Genomic DNA, 20,027 nt, shown 5'->3' with positions numbered 1-20,027 from the left:
ACTGAACGTTTTCCCCTCTGCAGGTGGTGGCAGCTGGCGCACACTTCGCTTCGCACTGGAATCCTTTTGTTGATGGCGGAAGCTGCGCCAAGTAAGTATGCCTGGCTCCATCGTGAATAAATGACCAACACTCTGCATTTCAAGGTTACCACCCACTTGGGAGGAAAAAGGGGGCGGGGGCTGGATGAACTGGGCATGTCAGGCTTTTGAGTGACAGGCAGGACAGGCAGGGCCTTTAAAAAAATAAAAAATACGTATCTCTGTTTTTAAACCGTAGAATCCTTCATACAAATCCATTGCAGTCAGTTTGAGACAGTTTTGTTGCAGGTAATGTGGGGGTGAGGGGGGAAAAGGAGAGAGAATAAAGAGTGTATGGATGGAGTTTCTTTGTCAGCATCATGTGGATAGGTGTCCTATTTTTGCTGGTGGAGCAAGAGGTCAGCAGGACCCCGGTGTGGTTGGTTGCAGCTGATTGATTGCAGTGTGTTGTGTGTTGTTGGTTTTTTTTTGGGGGGGGGAGAATTGCTGGAATAGGTTAACCATATTGATTTGTATGTTGTTGGGGGGATCGGTCATTGTCTTGTTGGGCTGTGTATATGAGAAAGGGGAGCCACACGGGGGTGAAGGCATCCTCCTTTGTCCCCGTGATAGTTTCAGTCAGTCAGTCAGTCAGTCAGTCAGTCAGTTAGTTAGTTAGTGAGTCAGGGCAGTTTCCTCCAGAGTTTGGTACCAGTGGTACATATCTGGTTATGATGCTCCTAGCTGTTCAGAGTAAGCGACATTCATTCTTTGTCACAATTTGCGCCCCACAAACTGCCTAATCTGGGGTCTGTGTGATTTCTGATGGGTGGGACAACAGGGGGAATAAGTAACTCCCATTGCCTCAGGGTAATGAGCTGGTAGTCTTTGGGCGCTGTTAAGTGTGGCTGCAGAATGAGTAGACTGGATCACTGGGCAGAATGTGGCCGGGGAGGTTCTGTGGCACAAGGCCTGTTTCGTGGCGGGTGGGGCCCCTCTGTTCATCGTGTCTGTTTGTGCAGAGGAGTGCCGTTTGCATTTTCTGCCTCAGGCCATGCTTCATGCAGCTGCTCCAGAGTTTATTGAAGCAACAGCTGCCCATCTCAGCTGTCTCCCAACCTGGTATTCTCCAGATGTTTTGGGCTTCGATTCCCGCTCGGCCCAGCCAGCACAGCTGATGGGAGATATTGTGTGGAACATCTGTAGGGCACTGGGTTGGGGAAGGCCAGGCCATCCCATTCTGTGATTTTAAATCCCTTAGAACAGTCTGGCGCTAAAAAAAACCCCTGACATAAGCAACTTCATGGTATTGCATTCCTGTGTCTCTCTGCAGCCGCAAAGGCCAGCCAGTGTCTTTTGCAAGCCAGGATTCCCCCAGGTTACCATAAGGAAAACTCGAGCGCCACAAGTTGCTTGTGCTGGAATGTGAAGGAGCCCATGGAGGCGAAATACCTTTGCCTTAAAAGGCCTTCTCTGCTCTGGCTCCCTTGGCCGTACAGCACAACTTGTGTTGCTTTTGGGGGAGCTGTTCCTTGAATGCCTTCCTCTTCCTTCTCCTGGTAAAGGCCTGCTCTCCTTTGGCCGGCCAGCTGTACAGCTGTTTCCACAATCACTCACTAAGCACCATTAATGTACTTCTTGCGTAGCAACACACACACACACACCCCGGCCCTCCGCTGCTGCTGTTGTAGGAGGAGAAAGAAGCCAGTCTCCCCACCACAAGCAGCTTCGAGTTTAGTTTTTTGCTATGGGGTAGGCAGCAACAGGGATGACTGTGCTGGGGGGAGAGAAAGGACAAATGTGAACAAATGCATTCCTATGTACTTGGGCTTCAAGGTGAGGGTGAAGCAGCCGTGCCAAAGTCTTTGTGGGTACCCACTTGGCAGATTTCAATTCTCTCTCCCGGTCTTCTCTGGCATGTGTCCGAACAGGAAGCTGGAGTAAGTGGGCCCTCTTTGGCCTGATCCTGCAGCCAAGCTCGCCTTATGCTCTCATGTTCTTATCTTCTCTGGTTGTAAATATCCACAGTGGTTTTGTAGGTCCTGCCTTCTGCTGAACTAAGAGGTTTTGCCTTGCCTTTCCCCTCCTCTCTCCCCACTTTTCTTTCCTTTCCTCTTCCCCACCTCCTTTCCTTTTCTACCGTGCTTTTCTCTATGGCCAAAGCTGTTAAATCCTTGCGTGTACAACCAGGCCGGCGTTTTCTGCGCTGGCTTGTAGGACCAGGCAACTGATAAGGAGAGGAGCATGCAGGAAATGCGGGGCTTCTGGCGTCACGCCTGGCATTTGCTGGGGCTCTGGGCGTCATTGGAAGTGGCTTGGGCACAGCTGCATTCCAGGCAGCTGCAGAGGAGCCCAGATCACCACATCACAGTCACCTGGGCAGACGAAGCCGGGTTGCTCATGCTCCCAAACCCCCAAAGAGAGGGAGCGTATCTGCCCCTCCAGCAGAGGGTCACGTTCTGCTCAGCGCCGTAAACAGGAAATGCTTGGGGTTTTGGGAGGCTTGGAAGGCTGGATAATGTCACTGCCGCGCAGAAAGAAAAAGGAGCTGTGGCTTTTGGGCCGCTTTCCGTCCTCTTGGGCTCGTCCAGAAAAAACACAGCGCTGATTTATGGCCTCCGCCAAGGGGTCAGCTCCGTGTGAAAGGTCCGTCGTGGCCTGCCAGCCTTCTGCTGGAGGGATATTTGCTTTAAAGCTGCATAAACATAAAGTTGTATGCGGATGAACGTATTGCTTGATTGCTTTCCCCCTGTCTCTCCCCACACTCCCCAAAAATAATTACAGAGGGAGAGAGCTCTCCAGATCTTTCTCCAGTGTTGCACATATGAATTTTCCCTGTCATGGGTCTGGCTCTTGATCTATTTAGCCCAAGGCTGAAGCATCCAAGGTTTTCTGGAGAGCTTTTATTCTCCAGCCTGGATATTTTTTTTACTGGGGAGATCAGGGATTGAACCTGAGGCTGTGTGCAAAACATGTTCTCTGCCACTGAGCGATGGGCCCGATCCTTTTTTTGGAGGGGAGGAGAGGAATGCCTATTTCCCCTGTCCCTTCAGGAACATTTTTTTTAAGCCATTCCTAAACCCTCTTTATTGTTCCTCCACCACCATGACTCTGCCCATTCCCATTCATTGTGGGCCCCAGACCTGGGCCGGTCGCCAGAAATAATGTGGTCGTGGGAGGGCCTAAGAGAACATTGGGAGCATTGTAAGTCAGCGAGAGACAGCCTTGACCTGAAGGCAAGAACTTAGAAGACGTTTCAATCGAAGTTACCGGATTTTGCGTTTCAGAGCACTAGTAACCCGGGAGGGCGAGGGAGAGCGCCTGCTCATCCCATTGCTTATTTGTTTAAGACTCTGTGGGTTTTTTATTTAAAAATAAATAAATTCCGAGACTTTATTGTGACGTTAAAGTAGAAAACATGAAATAAAACAGAGAAGGGGGCATAAAGGAGTACCGAGAAATGAAACCAAAGCAAACCAGGGTTTATAGCCATTAGCTCATAAAATAAAGTACATTTTCGAGAGAGACTACACCGTTGAGTTAGACGTCGCAACCCAAAATGGCCTGATACAGAAACGGTACAGAACAAACATTTTGAATACCAAATAAAGCCGTATTTCATCGGTGGATGGAGGGGGAGGGAGAGAGAGAGTCCTTGTGATTCATTTCTGTAATGCTCCTGAGCGCAGAAAGTGCTTTGCACTTGAGAAGTTTGGGACCGGCCCTTCCTTAGTGTTCTCTTCCCATCTCTGGAGCCCTGGGGTAGCCATTGGGTGAGGGGCGTCCTCAACTTCCGCTTGGGAGGCCGATGGGCAGGGTTGCTTCCCTCTGTAGCTCAGTGGCAGAGCATTGGATCTGCTTGCAGGAAGCTCCGGGTTCAGCCCACGGCAGCATCTCCAGGCAGGCCTGGGATTGTACGCTGCCTGAAGCCCTGGAGAGGCGCTGCCAGCCAGTGTAGACCATGCTGGGGTAGACTCAGGGTAAGGCAGCTTCCGGTGTTTCTCTCCTCCCTGCAGTGGGGGCCTAGTACCTAATATAATAATAATAATAATAATAATAATAATAATAATAATAATAATAATAATATTTATACCCCGCCTTCCCCAGCCAAAGCCAGGCTCAGGGTGGCTAACACCAGTAAAATTACAATAAAAACATAATAGGGGAAAGAAGAAGAAAAAACCATTTAAAATACAGGTTAAAATGCAATTTAAAATGCAGCCTCGTTTTAAAAGTAGCCCATGGATCAAAACCATAAAGGGAGGGAAAACATAAGGGTCAGATTACCTATTGCATTATTGCTGCTGTTTGTAGAGTTGGAAGGGACCCTGAGGATCATCTAGTCCAACCCCTGCAATGCAAGAATATGCAGCTGTCCCATACGGGGATCGAACCTGCAACCTTGGCATTATCAGCACCAGGCTCTAGCCAGCTGAGCTATCCAGACTGCCTCTGTTGCTATTATTAAATGTATAGCTCACCTTTCCTCCAAGGGAGCTTAAGATGACAAACATGGTTCTCTAGCTCCCCCTGTTATTTATTTATTTTACGGTCCAGTATATCTGAAGGATATACTGGAGGGACACGAGTGCCGCTGTGGGTTAAACCACAGAGCCTAGGACTTGCCGATCAGAAGGTCGGCGGTTTGAATCCCCGTGACGGGGTGAGCTCCCATTGCTCGGTCCCTGCTCCTGCCAACCTAGCAGTTCGAAAGCACATCAAAGTGCAAGTAGATAAATAGGTACCGCTCCGGCGGGAAGGTAAACGGCGTTTCCGTGCACTGCTCTGGTTCGCCAGAAGCAGCTTGGTCATGCTGGCCACATGACCCGGAAACTGTCTGCAGACAAACGCCGGCTCCCTCGGCCAATAAAGCGAGATGAGCGCCGCAACCCCAGATTCAGTCACAACTGCACCTAATGGTCAGGGGTACCTTTACCTATATCTGAAGGAGTGTCTCCACCCCCATCGTTCTACCCGGACACTGAGGTCCGGCACCAAGGGCCTTCTGGTGGTTCCCTCCCTGCAAGAAGTGAGGTTACAGGGAACCAGGCAGAGGGCCTTCTTGGTGGTGGCGCCCGCCCTGTGGAACGCCCTCCCATCAGATGTCAAAGAGAACAACAAGTACCAGACTTTTAGAAGACATCTGAAGGCAGCCCTGTTTAGGGAAGCTTTTAATGTTTGATGTATTACAGTATTTTAATATTTTTTTGGAAGCCGCCCAGAGTGGCTGGGGAAACCCAGCCAGATGGGTGGGGTATAAATAAATAATAAATTATTATTATTATTATTATTATTATTACCCTCACAACTGCCCCATGAGGTAGGCTCAGCTGAGAGACAGCAACTGGGCCAATCTCACACCCAGTGAGCTTCATTGCTGAGGGGAGATTCGAACCCTGGACTCTCTGCTCCCAGCCTGGCACTCTAATTTTCCTAGTGGCAGTTGCAAAGAGTGCTACACGCCAGGTCACATACTTACTCTATGTCTGCGAGGAGAAATAAAATCATGTCAGAGGGGTTCTGGCTAGGGGACCTTGTCCTTATAGGTGCTAAAAATCGTCCTCTTGCTTCATTATATAAGGGGCAGTGCAAGATATAATGCATAAGGTCCTCTACTTCAGGACATCCAGCCTTGACAGATGCAGCTATGGATTACAGTAGCATTTTCATTCTTTAAATCCGTGTTTCTCAAACCTGGGTTCCCGGCTGTTGCTGGACTACAACTCCCTTCATCCCTAGCTAGCAGGGCCCAGTGGTCAGGGATGACGGGAGTTGTAGTCCAACAACAGCCAGGGACCCAAGTTTGAGAAAGAACGGCTCAGTCAGGCTAAAGAAAGTCAGGCGGGATTAGAGAGCGGTTGTCACACGGTCTTAAGCCAGCAAAGTGCCACCCAGGACTTCAGGTATGTGAAGAATCCCTTTGTCATCGGTGCTGATGGTTTTGTACAGAATTTCAGAAGCTTCTGGGGTCTCCTCCTGAGATTGATTTTCCCCACGTAGCTGCTCTACAGATCACAATCCTGGAGTCTAAGCCACAGGTGCTCTTCAGCCCTACTACCCCAGTCTAAATTTTATTTTTTATAAAATAAAATAATTTTATCAACGTTTTGTCTAGGGGGCTTCTTACCAAATTTGGCGACGGCCACGAAGATGCTGAGGAGTGAGTGATCTCTTTCTTGACGTTTGACTTTCCTTTCTCTCTTTCTCTCTCTCTCCTTTGCTACCTAACAGAGTTGGCTTTCTTTAACAATGTCTCAGTCACCCTTGGAGACCCTAAAGGGGCTGGGGCTTCTCCTGAGTGGGCTGGGAAACCTGTCTTTCATTCCAGCCCAGCCTTTCTAAACTGTTCTGCATTCAGAGAGTACCTGAGATGTTTAAAGCAGTTAGAATCATCAAATTGTAGAGTTGGGAGGGACCGCAAGAGCAATTAAACACAATGTAGAGTGATAAAACACAATGCAGATCATAAAACTACATAAAAACCAAACACCATTTTTTAAAAAAATCCATAGAAGTAAAATGTACTGATTTGGGAAGGCCTAGGGAGAAAAGGGAAAGGGACGCGGGTGGCACTGTGGGTAAAACCTCAGTGCCTAGGACTTGCCGATCACATGGTCAGCGGTTCGAATCCCCGCGGCGGGGTGAGCTCCCGTTGTTTGGTCCCAGCTCCTGCCCACCTAGCAGTTCGAAAGCACTCTTAAGTGCAAGTAGATAAATAGGTACCGCTTTATAGCGGGAAGGTAAATGGCGTTTCCGTGTGCTGCTCTGGTGCCGGTTCGCCGGAGCAGCTTCGTCACGCTGGCCACGTGACCCGGAAGTGTCTGCGGACAGCGCTGGCTCTAGAGTGAGATGAGCGCACAACCCTAGAGTCTGTCAAAACTGGCCCGTACGGGCAGGGGTACCTTAGGGAGAAAAGGAGAGCTTTAAGTAAACATCGAAAATATAACAACGTTTGGACTTGCTTCACTTCTGAGGGAAGAGGGTTCCAGAGAACGTGATGCTTTTTCTGCCTCCACGCACAGAATTTTGGCTCTGGGCAGGAAGCTTCTCAGGACTTCCCTCGCTTCCCACCTGCAATGCGATGCCGGTGTAAGTGTAGCTCGCTTTGCAAAATTCCATGACGCCATCTGCAAAGCTATTAACACATTGTCCCACCAAAAATATGTTCTCCTTCCGATGGCTTTTATTTTTAATTGCCATCTGGCAGAATAATTCTGAAAAATTGAAGAATGGCAAGGCTGGAGTAATTAGAGGGTGTGCTTTCTCTGTGCTTAAAAAACAACGCCCCGAAACTTTGCATTATGCTAACTGCAGTTCTCTCCTGTGCAGAGTTTTCAAACCACGTGTGGTGAAGAGATTGTAATTGTGCGAGTTTACAGATCGTAGGGTTTGTGGGGGCGGCTGTATTCAGATTTGGCAGGGGGAGAGGGAAGAGGGGTGGGACAGACAGTCACAGTCCTGATCTCGTCACCGTACCTTAGTCCCAGGTGTCCGTAGGGCTTCCTGTGCCAAAGAAAAACTAAGATCATGCAACCTGTATAAGTCAAGCACATCTTCCCCATTGAAGCTGGATTTTGGAAGTTTCAGGGCAGACAAAAACAGAAAAATCCTTCACTCTGCACATAGTTAAACTCTGCAGTTCGCTCCCAGAAAATGTAGGGATAGCTACCAACTCACAGAGCGGGCCTTGTTGGGCAGTCAAGGTGTGCATCTGAGAAACCCCAGAGGGATTTGAGAGGCTGCTCACATTTTCAGGGCCTTGCAGAAGTGAAACATTTTCTGGTTTGTGACAGATATTGACGGGAGGAGAGGGAAAAACCCCACCAAGAAGGGTTGTCTTCCACCGTGTGTTTTATCCTGCTGGTTTTCCGCTGTCCTCACTAACACCCCTCCTTTCAAAAGTGACTTTCTGCAACCAGAGGCTCTGGTTTTGGAAAAATGAAACGATAGCCTTGTCAACCAGCTAACCTTCCTTTTGAAAACCTGCGTGCACCTCAAAGCCAGGTGGGAAGGAATACCATTTGTGTTGGCTTTTCTTCTTGTTTCTTTTTAGATCAACGCTGAAAAGGGGAGGACCCCCTCCACTACCTCCAAAGGTGAGCGAACGCCGCAGCCACATGACGTGTTCCTCTGGGCTGGAATGCTGAAAGTGTGTGCGTGGAGTGTACTGAACTGGTTAGCAAAGAGAGGGGGCAGATCAGTGGGGAAGAACATGGGGCAAAAGAGGGCAGCAGCAGCAGGGGGCAGGAGGAGAGGCCAAATTTTGCTAAATGTGGCATTTCCTCCAGGCCAGCTATTGAGGAAGGGGAGTGCTAGTACAGTGGTACCCCGCAAGACGAATGCCTCGCAAGACGGAAAACCCCCAAGACGAAAGGGTTTTCTGTTTTGGAGGCGCTTCGCAAGACGAATTTCCCTATGGGCTTGCTTCGCAAGAAGAAAGCCCATAGGGAAATCTCCGGGGACCTCTTTTAAATGCTGGTGGTGGGGAGCAAAGCCTTTCCCCCCCTCCGGCCTTCAGAAGAGGTCCAGGAAGGCCGGCGGGGGCCGAAAGGCTTTGCTCCCCACCGCCAGCATTTTAAAAGCAGTCCGGGATAGCAGGGAAGCGCTTCCCACTATCGCGGACGGCTTTTGAAGGCAGGCGGGGGGGGGGAGCAAAGACTTGGTCCTGGACCTCTTCTGAAGGCGGATGGGGGGCGAAAGTCTTTGCTCCCCCCTGCCTGCCTTCCCGGGAGAGCGGAGAAAGGCAGCGCGTTTCTCCGCTGTCCCGGACGGCTTTTGAAGGCAGGGGGGGGGGGCAAAGACTTTCGCCCCCCGCCCACCTTCAGAAGAGGTCCAGGACCTCTTCTGAAGGCGGGCGGGGGGCGAAAGTCTTTGCTCCCCCCTGCCTGCCTTCCCGGGTGAGCGGAGAAAGGCAGCACGTTTCTCCGCTGTCCCGGACGGCTTTGGAAGGCAGGCGGTGGGGAGCAAAGACTTTTGCCCCCCGCCTGCCTTCAGAAGAGGTCCAGGACCTCTTTTGAATGCGGGCGGGGGGCAAAAGTCTTTGTCCCCCCTGCCTGCCTTCCCAGGGGCTTTTACATCGCCCCGGACAGCGGAGAAGTCCTCCGCTGTCCCGGGCGATTTTAAAATGCCGCCCGCCAGCATTTTAAGATCGCCCCGGATAGTGGAGAAGTCCTCCGCTGTCCCGGGGTTTTTTAAAATGCTGGGGGTGGGAAGAAAAGCCCTTGTCCCCCCCCCCCAGCCTTCAGAAGAGGTCGGGGGACAGACTGTCCCCTGACCTGGTCTGAAGGCGGTTTCCATAGGAATGCATTAATTGATTTTCAATGCATTCCTATGGGAAACCGTGCATCGCAAGACGAAAAACTCGCAAGAAGAAAAAACTTGCGGAACGAATTAATTTCGTCTTGCGAGGCACCACTGTACATCAGATTGCAAAGCAGCTGCCATCGCCATACTCAACAGCAGACTCCATTGGCAGAACCGGTGCTGTTAACGTAACAGACATTCTGCATTTCTAAAAACTCGATCTTTTTGTATGGCGGCACCTGCACTGCGGAACTCCCTGCCTCTTGATACCGTACCCTGTTCAACACCTGCTGAAAACATTCATGTGTGGAGAAGCCTCCCCTGGTGTTTAGAAAGCTGGTGGCAAGCTTAAATCTGTTTTTGGTCTATTGTCGTTTCAAAAAGTATACCTTTGGTGCACATTTTTATTCTTATTTATTTATGATTTAAAATGTAAATCAAGGTTTAAAATATAAATGAAAGAAAAAGAAAAAATATATTACTTTTAATTTGTCTTACTGATGTATTTTTGTGCTTTCTCTTTTTTGGAAATCACTTTGATTGGTTGGTTGATTTAACAATCTAGCACTGCATCAATGTTCTGAAATCAATCAATCTGTTTCACTCTCTGTGTCTTCTTGCTGTAGCCCAGGCTCAGTATCTACCAAGAGGAAGGCCTCGTCGATGATGAGAAGTCCCAGACGATCAAGTATTGCCCTGACTCTCACGGCCAAGCCCCACCGTCTCACCGGAGACAGAGCATCCCGGTGTGCGGGCCTCAGACAGAACCCTCCCCAATTGGGATGACCAGCAGCGTCAGCAGTCCTGGTTTGCTCACCACCCGGTACAGCGACTTGGGTGAGTATCCTCCTCCTGGGAGGGCCACCTGCCCTGCTGTTTTGGGCTGTGTGCAGAATGCACTAAGCACCTGAGCACCCCGGTCATCGCAGCCGCCCCACGAGATATCTGGGACTACGGGGGGAAAACGTTAGAGGCAACCTCCACCGGCAGTTTCCGAAGGTGAGGGTGCCAAATTAAGACTTGGCTCCTTGGTGCTCCCATGCAGCTGTACTGAGAACAGTCTGGGGGAGATGAAGTCCCCCCCCCCCGTGGGGGGAGCAATGCTTGATGCCCCACGCCACTGACCCGCAAAAGTCCCATTTCCCTTCAGTCGACCGTGGTTCATTCTTTTGGTTGGGGATGCACAGTACAGCTGCACCAGAGTGTAGAAGGAGCTGGCGTTTTCGTTTCTGCTTTCAAAGCAGAAGTTTTCTAAGCAGGCTTCTTAAATCATCTGAATCATCTGAAGGGTGCCAACTTGGTGAAGTGTGCTGTAATTTTAAAAATATGGTCTGCAGTCAAAACAGACCGGGAGGTCACCATATAGCATAGCTTGACATCTTGAGGCCCTGGCCAATAGCAAGGCGCCCCAGGCCAGAAGCTGGATTTTGCACCTTTGCCTCCCCAATCTACATTCTACACTCTCCCCACCATTCCATCCTGTCCCAGTTTTTTAAAAGCCCACGGACTGACCTTTAAAGCCCTAAACGGCCTCGGCCCAGTATACCTGAAGGAGCATCTCCACCCTCATCGTTCAGCCCGGACACTGAGGTCCAGCACCAAGGGCCTTCTGGCGGTTCCCTCATTGCGAGAAGTGAGGTTACAGGGAACCAGGCAGAGGGCCTTCTCGGTAGTGGCGCCCTCCCCGTGGAACACCCTTCAGATGTTAAGGAAATAAAGAACTATACAACTTTTAAAAGACATCTGAAGGCAGCCCTGTTTGGGGAAGTTTTTAATGTTTGATGTTGTCTTGTGTTTTTGATACTTGGTTGAAGGTATGTATACCCTGCCTATCTGACTGAGTTTCCCCAGCCACTCTGGGCGGCTCCCAATCGAGTGTTAAAAACAATACAGCGTTAAATATTAAAACCTTCCCTAAACAAGGCTGCTTTCAGATGTCTTTTGAAGATAAGATAGCTGCTTATTTCCTTGACATCTGAAGGGAGGGCGTTCCACAGGCCACTACCGAAAAGGCCCTCTGCCTGGTTCCCTGTAACCTCACTTTTCGCAGGGAGGGAACCGCCAGAAGGCCCTCAGCGCTGGATCTCAGTGGGGGTGGAGACGCTCCTTCAGGTATACTAGACCGAGGCCGTTTAGGGCTTTAACGCTGCTAACAAGCCAGCAAGTAAAAAATAGACTAAGCGTCACCAGTATATCATGTCATATTATATCATTAGCAAGTATATAAAGGCATCTGTATTCTAAAAACAATATGACTTGCATTTTTGCTTCTTTAGGCAACGGGGACACTGTGCCAAAGCTCGCGGAGGAGAACGCTGATGGCTTGGGCTACGTGCCACAGCTGCCACGGAAAAAGGACAAGCGGGAATATCTGGTGGGTGGTTTTGCGCTTGGCTCCCTTCCGTGGCCTCCTTGTGGCTGCTCGTTATTGCCTGGCTCCATCAATCTGTACCCAAGAACTGCTCTTATTCAGGGCCTTGGGAATTTAATTAATAGTAATAATGTTGATGATGTTCCTCTACCAGGAGGGGTCATGTGTACCAGAATGTATTATTATTATTATTATTATTATTATTATTATTATTATTATTATTAAAAATTGTATACTGCCCTGTACCCGCAGGTCCCAGGGCAGTTAATGTACAGGTAACAAGGACAAGGTAGCCTGATCCAGGCTTGACAATAGAAAGTTACACACCGCTTTTGCGAAGCAACTGCATAATATGTCAGCTTGGATTTGAATTTCAACCCCCTCCTTTTAAGGTGTTGCTCCCAAGGAGCAATGTTTGCCTTCCAAAGGTGGTTTGTGATACTCTTTTTTTTCCCCCTATCCACAGAAGCCAGCAATCAATGGTCTCCCACCGACTCCCAAGGTGCTGGTAAGAAACCTTTTTAATAATAATAATATCTTTATTGTCATTGCCCCCTTCGGGGACAATGAAATTACTTTTGATCGTGTACGAGGAGCTGGAACGGCACGTGTTGAAACTGCTCTGCATGTGATGAATTCTCACTCTGCATCTCCTTAACGTTAGCCCCCTGCCTTTGAGCCAGGCTCCCATCTCTGTTTCTTCTAACGGAGATCAGGGTTTGCAAAAGCATCTGTGCCCAAGGTCATCATCAGCGCCTGGCAGACTGGGGCATATACTGGGGTCTCCGTAGCACTGCAGGGGCCGCCCCCTTGCCTGCGCCCTCCTCTGTTTCAGCCCTCTGGGACTTCATTGCTTCCTGTTCCTGGCTTTCCAGAGGTGGGGTGTGCATGCTGTCACGGGCCAAGAGCTGTCATGTTACAGCGGTGTTGATATAGGGCAGCCCCCTTCCCCCCATCTTGAACAGGAGAGGGGTGCTCAGTGGGCTCCCCAGGGTTTTACAGTGTTGCTGCCTCCACTTAATAATCCAATTTGCAGGAGAAAAAAATCAGAAGCGAAGATCTTTGTGGGAACCTGGCTCAAAGGCAGGGGCTAACAGATTGAGGTTAAATCCTGACAAGACAGAAGTACTGTTTTGGGGGGACAGGAGGCGGGCAGGTGTGGAGGACTCCCTGGTCCTGAATGGGGTAACTGTGCCCCTGAAGGACCAGGTGCGCAGCCTGGGAGTCATTCTGGACTCACAGCTGTCCATGGAGGCTCAGGTCAATTCTGTGCCCAGGGCAGCTGTCTACCAGCTCCATCTGGTTCGCAGGCTGAGACCCTCCCTGCCCGCAGACTGTTTGGCCAGGTGGTGCATGCTCTAGTTATCTCTCGCTTGGACTACTGCAATGCGCTCTATGTGGGGCTACCTTTGAAGGTGACCTGGGAACTACAGCTAATCCAGAATGTGGCAGCTAGACTGGTGACTGGGAGCGGCCGCCGAGACCACATAACACCGGTCTTGAAAGAACTACACTGGCTCCCAGTATGTTTCCGAGCACAATTCAAAGCTCTGCTGCTGACCTTGAAAGCCGTAAACGACTTCGGTCCAGTATATCTGAAGGAGCGTCTCCACCCCCATCGTTCTACCCAGACACTGAGGTCCAGCTCCGAGGGCCTTCTGGCAGTTCCCTCGCTGCGAGAAGCCAAGTTACAGGGAATCAGGCAGAGGGCCTTCTCAGTAGTGGCACCCACCCTGTGGAACGCCCTCCCACCAGATGTTAAAGAGAAAAACAACTACCAGACTTTTAGAAGACATCTGAAGGCAGCCCTGTTTAGGGAAGCTTTTAATGTTTAATAGATGGTTGTATTTTAATATTCTGTTGGAAGCCGCCCAGAGTGGCTGGGGAAACCCAGCCAGATTGGCGGGGTATAAATAATAAATTATTATTATTAGTAGTAGTATTCCCATCCTGGCACAACCGGTCATTTCTCTGGCCCCTGAGACATCCATTGGCCATTGCCCCCTCATCTGCTTTGTTCCTTTGTGTTTTCTAATGGTCAGAGGAACTAGAGACTTGTGTGTTGCATTTACGCCAATGAAGACACCCCGTGGTTTTTTTTTCCTTTTTGCTGTTCCAGATGGGAGCCTGCTTCTCCAAAGTGTTTGACGGCTGCCCTTTGAAGATCAACTGCGCCACATCCTGGATACACCCGGACACGAAAGGTGAGGGTGACTTTCCGTTTTTGAGCCGGGGAGGAATTCACACCCCACCGCAGTTGCGTTTCCGAAGAGGCTAAGCCAGTTTCTCCTCTGCCATGTTCTAGATCAGTATATCATCTTTGGCACAGAAGAAGGCATCTACACTCTGAACCTCAACGAGCTCCACGAAGCCACCATGGAACAGGTAGGGGAGAACGGCTCAGGGCCAGCAGGATCCTTCTGGGAGGCCGAGGCCAGAGAGATGGGCAAAGCTCCCTTTCAGGATGGGGGACTAGCTGCGCCTCCTCCAGGGCAGGAGGGCTGGATGGCCAGTGTGGGTGGAGCAAAGGGCTCTCTAATCTTCCCTACTCTTAAGTTCCATCATCTTAAGACAGCAGTGGAAAACCTGTGGCCTCCAGGTGCTGCTGGAATCCAGTTCCCATCATCCCTGGGTCTTGGCCACACTGCTTGGGGCAGATGGGAGTTGGAGTCCAGCAATACCTGGAGGGACACAGGCTCCTCACCCTGAGAAAAATGTGGAACCAGCCATCGGAGCTTCTCAGGTTCCCCAATTTCCCTAACTAGTATCTGCAGCCATATGACTTCAGATCAGCCTTCCCCCAGCCTGTTGCCCTTCAGATGAACAACAGCTGCAGCCAGCGCCATGCCATGCTGATGGGATCTGTAGTCTCTAAAACACGAGTTCCGCTTTTGTTTTACAGGTGAAACTCGAAAAATTAGAATATCGTGGAAAAGTTCCTTTATTTCAGTAAATCAACTTAAAAGGTGAATCTAGTATATGAGATAGACTCATGACATGCAAAATGAGATATGTCAAGCCTTTATTTGTTATAATTGTGATGATCATGGCATACAGCTGATGAAAACCCCAAATTAACAGTCTCAGAAAATTAGAATATTAAATGAAATCAGCAAAACAAGGATTGCAAATAGAGCAATATTGGACCTCCGAGAAGTAGAAGCATGCATATGTACCGTATTTTTCGCCCTATAGGACGCACTTTTTCCCCTCCAAAAATGAAGGGGAAATCTGGGTGCGTCCTATGGGGCAAATGCAGGCTTTTGCTGAAGCTTGGAGAGCGAGAGGGGTCGGTGCGCACCGACCCCTCTCGCTCTCCAGGCTTCAGGAACACATCCGCAGCCTAGGCAGCCCTACGGGAGGTCCGGCAGTAATGTCTAGGCTGCGGATAGCAGCCTGCCGCCAGGCGGGCGGGGTGCCCTGAAGCAGAGCGCCTCCCACGCCAGGCAGACATCCGCAGCGTGGGGAGCCTTGCCGGAGTTCCCGGCAAGGCTCCCCACACTGCGGATAGCAGCCTGCCGCCCGGCGGGTGAGGCGCCCTGAAGCAGAGCGCCCCCCTCGCCAGGCAGACATCCGCAGCGTGGGGAGCCTTGCCGGAGGTCCCGGCAAGGCTCCCCACGCTGCGGATAGCAGCCTGCTGCCCAGCGGGCGGGGTGCCCTGAAGCAGAGCGCCCCCCTCGCCAGGCAGACATCCGCAGCGTGGGGAGCCTTGCCGGAGTTTCCGGCAAGGCTCCCCACGCTGCAGATAGCAGCCTGCTGCCCGGCGGGCGGGGTGCCCTGAAGCAGAGCGCCCCCCTCGCCAGGCAGACATCCGCAGCGTGGGGAGCCTTGCCGGAGGTCCCGGCAAGGCTCCCCACGCTGCGGATAGCAGCCTGCTGCCCGGCGCGAGGGGCGGCCTGAATCAGAGCGCCCCCCTCGCCAGGCAGACATCCGCAGCGTGGGGAGCCTTGCCGGAGTTTCCGGCAAGGCTCCCCACGCTGCAGATAGCAGCCTGCCGGCCCGGCAGGGGGGGGCGCCCTGATGCAGAGCGCCCCTCGCGCAGGGCAGACATCGGCCAGCCCCACAAGCTCGGGGGACAGCAGGGAGGCGCAGCGCCGCCATCCAGCTGTTCCTCGACCTGGTTCTGTTTCCCCGACCTGCTTTTGGGGGAGAAATAAAGGGAATTTTTCCCCCCTTTATTTCCCCCCAAAAAAACTAGGTGCGTCCTATGGGACGGAGCGTCCTATGGGGCGAAAAATACGGTACTCAGTACTTGTTTTGGGCCCCTTTTGCATCAATTACTGCTGATAGCATCCATGCCACGCCGCATTGAGGCAGTAATAAAGGCTTGCCATATCTCGCTTTGCATGTCGTGAGTCTATCTCATATATTAGTTTCACCTTTTAAGCTGAATTACTGAAATAAATGAACTTTTCCATGATATTCTAATTTTTTGAGTTTCACCTGTACTCATTTAATTTCCCCAGGCCATCCTTTTAAGATACTGCCTGAAAGAGCTTTTATTCTGTGCTGCTGCCCTGCTTTTATTCTTTCTGCTGCTTTTTAATATATTTGCTTCCGATGTGTTGGTTCTCATTGTCTTTAGTTATTCAGTATCATCTCGGGAGGTGACGAGGTCCACCCGTACTGGAGGAATTTAAAGAGAGGTCAGGCAGCCCTCCGCAAGGGAGACTGAGGTTGCATCCTGTATTAGGGAGCCTCCTCTGAGGTGGACTCTGGCCTCCAAGTGTCTCCTTCTGATTGTAAATTTCTGTGGTCTGTGAGTCAGCCTGGAAGTGTGAGGGATAGAGAGCGGTTATATAAGCTATGTATATATGAAAATAAAACAGATTACAGCCGAGTGTAACTCTCGAAAGCTTAATAGTAACCTCATGACCCAATGCATACTTATCTGGGTATACACCCCATTCATCACAGCAGGACCTACCGTATTTTTCGTCCCATAGGACACTCCGTCCCATAGGACACACCTAGTTTTTTTGGGGGGGAAATAAAGGGGAAAAAATTCCCTTTATTTCCCCCCCAAAAGCAGGTCGGGGAAACAGAACCAGGTCGAGGAACAGTGGGATGGCGGCGCTGCGCCTCCCTGCTGTCCCCCGAGCTTGTGGGGCTGGCCGATGTCTGCCCCGCGCGAGGGGCGCTCTGCTTCAGGGCGCCCCGCCCACTGGGCGGCAGGCTGCTATCCGCAGCGTGGGGAGCCTTGCGGGGAACTCCTGCAAGGCTCCCCACGCTGCGGATGTCTGCCCGGTGCGAGGGGCGCCCTGAAGCAGCAGGCTGCTATCCGCAGCCTAGACATCCCTGCCGGACCTCCCGTAGGGCTGCCTACGCTGCGGATGTGTTCCTGAAGCCTGGAGAGTGAGAGGGATCGGTGCGCACCGACCCCTCTCGCTCTCCAAGCTTCAGCAAAAGCCTGCATTCGCCCCATAGGATGCACCCAGATTTCCCCTTCATTTTTGGAGGGGAAAAAGTGTGTCCTATAGGGCGAAAAATACGGTAACTTCTGAGTTAACACAGAATCATAGAGTTGGAAGGGACCAGAAAAATTTAACCTGAGTTGCCAGAAACTGCCTTCCATGCTTCCTTTAACGCCTCCCCAGTTTTTCACCCATGGGAATCTCTTCTGCTCCTTTTTCTAGCTGTTTCCGCGGAGATGCACCTGGCTCTACGTGATCAACAATACCTTAATGTCACTCTCAGGTATGTCAGTTGCTAAAGAAATGCACCGCAAAGCTTAAATGGGGGGTTGCAGGGGAACAGGATATTCTCTTAGGAAATCTTCCCTTTGGTGTGCTGAATTTAGCTTGGCTTACGGTAATGCCACGGAAGTCATTTTTAATTTGTTTCTTTCCCTTTTGCTCTCTGCAATTTGCTTGGACCTCTCTGGATATTTTGGGGCTGTCCTTTTTAGAAGGTAACCTTTTCCCACTCTGTATTCTTTGTTTTTATTCGGTATTTGCATTTATTGTTATAATATGCCAGAGTTTTGAGACAGGCCATGTTTCTGTCACAGGGAGAACATTCCAGCTCTACTCTCATAACCTAATAGCTTTGTTTGAACAAGCCAAAAAAACAGGCCTTGCTGCTCATATTCAGACCCATCGGTTCCCCGACAGAATATTGCCCAGGTAAGCTAGCACTCTCTTACCTCTTGAACCCAGTCTCAGGGCTAGCCGACATAATGCCTTCTAGAAGCTGTAGGGACTACACCTCCCATCAGTCCCAGCCGGTCAAGGATGATGGGAGCTGTAGTGCATCAGTGTCTGGAGAGCACCTCGTTCACTGTCCTGGCAGTAAGTGCGCTTTCCCTTGTTTTTTATTTTATTTAGATAACACAGATTGTAAGCTCTTGTAAGGTGTGTGCGTGTTTTCCACAATGAAGTAAATCATTTTTAAAAGTCAGGTAAAACTGCAGTTTCAAGAAACAGGAAAACATGGGGCAGAATTCAGTATTGCACTCTAAGAGTTGTTGCATCAGCACAAGGGTTTTGGCTTCCCTGATGGAGTGGTCACCCCTTTCCTCCCCTCTCTGTGCTGTCCTGGGCATTTTCCAGAAAGCCACACGCACCCCAGGCAATTTGCAGCGATGTGGGTAAGCCTTCTACACTAGCAGGCGTTGTTGCACTGGCTCACACTAGTGCAAGTATTCAGTTGAATCCGTCCCCAAGTGCCCAACATTGCGCTTTGGGCCTCTTCTTACCCCATGAGCCTCCCTGGACATGAAAAAATCTTCTTCCAACAACCTTCACTTACCTTCAGAGGTAAGTGGCAGCTTATCTAAAGAAACCTCATTTCTTGGAGGTTTTTAAGCAGAGGTTCGATGGCCACCAACTTTCAGGGATGCTCTGATACAAAATGCAAAATGCCCTGATAAAGAGCAGGATATGAAATCTTGCATGGGGTGGAGAACGTGGGAAGGGGATTAGACAGTAATGAGGGCTATCAATCATCGCTTCCCATGATAACTGTGTTTTACCTCCGCTGTCAAGAGGCAAGCACCGTATTTTTTGCTCTATAAGACGCACCAGACCACAAGACGCACCTAGTTTTTGGAGGAGGAAAACAAGAAAAAAATATTCTGAATCTCAGAAGCCAGAACAGCAAGAGGGATCGCTGCGCAGCGAAAGCAGCAATCCCTCTTTCTGTTCTGGCTTCTGGGGTAGCTGAGCAGCTTGTATTCGCTCCATAAGATGCACACATATTTCCCCGTACTTTTTAGGAGGGAAAAAGTTAGTCTTATAGAGCAAAAAATACGGTATATTGCTAGACACCAGGTGCTGGGGAAGAACAGAGGAAGAATGCCATTGCGCTCATCTCCAGAGGCATTTGATTGGCCACTCTGGGTAGCAGGAGACTGGACTCAATAAGCCTAAGGCCAGATCCAGCAGCCAGGCTCTTCTTATCCTCGTAGATAAGAAGTCAGATAAAACATGGAGGTCTGATTTGTGGGGGAAGGCGGGTTACATAAGGAGAGCCCTGCTGGCTCAGGGTCCATGCTTTTGGTAGGTCCTTCAAGGGAACACAAAGACTACCCACTTCCCTCTTGTATGCTTCCCCGGCTGCTAGGCAGAGGTAGACTGCCTCTATCCCCGAAGTGTCTATTTTGGGCCCATTTTGCAAGCTTGGCCAACAGTCGCATTGGTTTCGCTCCATCTACGTTCCCGTTTATATTTAGCGGGCTGAAAACAAAAGTGACATAAGAGACAGTCCTAGTTAAACAAACAAACCATTCACACTTAACTCTCATTTCAGGAAATTTGCCTTAACGACAAAGATCCCGGATACAAAAGGGTGCCATAAATGCTGTATAGGTAAGTCTTCCGCTTGAGCTTCTGGAGACAACCCTCTCCCAGCTTTGTGGACCTGCCTGGACCTTCTCGGCCGGGGCATCTGCTCCTCCCTCCCTCCCAAGTTTGTAAGATATTTATTGAGATTTTCAAAATATTACGAAATAGAAACAAAACAAAAAAAGAAGAAAATACAAAGTAAAAATGGTTAACAAAGTAGAAAAAAAAACAAACCACTTCCAACGATTCGAATACAAATTCAAGATAAAAGGGGAAAAAACAGAAATACACCACACACATTTAAGAACATTTAAAAACAAATTCATTATTCTCAAATCCTCAATTGTCATTACCTTCTTTCTTTGACCTCCTCCTCCTCCCTTTCTTTGTATCCTAGTTATTAATTATCCCAGCAAATCCTTTCCATATTTCATAATATTCTGTCATTACATTACCTTAAACTGTTTTAATCTTATCTTTCTATATAAAAAACAAAACCTTGAAGCTTAAAGCTTAAATCTTATCCTTACCAACTTCTCAAAACCATAGTA

General features: G+C 49.9%; 1 protein-coding gene across 2 annotated transcripts in view; it reads left to right on the top strand.

Moving 5' to 3' along the window:
* MAP4K5 (mitogen-activated protein kinase kinase kinase kinase 5) overlaps nt 1-20,027 on the top strand; it is a 98,678-nt gene that overhangs the window by 66,306 nt on the left and 12,345 nt on the right. Inside the window, exons 16-26 of one of the 2 annotated variants that reach the window (XM_083514739.1) lie at nt 24-91; nt 6,134-6,178; nt 8,072-8,114; nt 9,948-10,158; nt 11,598-11,695; nt 12,159-12,200; nt 13,812-13,896; nt 13,998-14,077; nt 17,329-17,389; nt 17,703-17,817; nt 19,442-19,500. In XM_083514739.1, the coding sequence (XP_083370865.1) occupies nt 24-91; nt 6,134-6,178; nt 8,072-8,114; nt 9,948-10,158; nt 11,598-11,695; nt 12,159-12,200; nt 13,812-13,896; nt 13,998-14,077; nt 17,329-17,389; nt 17,703-17,817; nt 19,442-19,500 (907 nt within the window). The remainder of the gene's footprint in view (nt 1-23; nt 92-6,133; nt 6,179-8,071; nt 8,115-9,947; nt 10,159-11,597; nt 11,696-12,158; nt 12,201-13,811; nt 13,897-13,997; nt 14,078-17,328; nt 17,390-17,702; nt 17,818-19,441; nt 19,501-20,027) is intronic. The other variant, XM_083514740.1, reaches the window with a different exon arrangement.

This window comes from Podarcis liolepis (assembly GCF_965112155.1).
Source record: "Podarcis liolepis genome assembly, chromosome: 1".
In the NCBI taxonomy this organism is placed as follows: Eukaryota; Metazoa; Chordata; class Lepidosauria; order Squamata; family Lacertidae; genus Podarcis; species Podarcis liolepis.
This window is presented reverse-complemented; position numbering and strand designations above follow the sequence as displayed.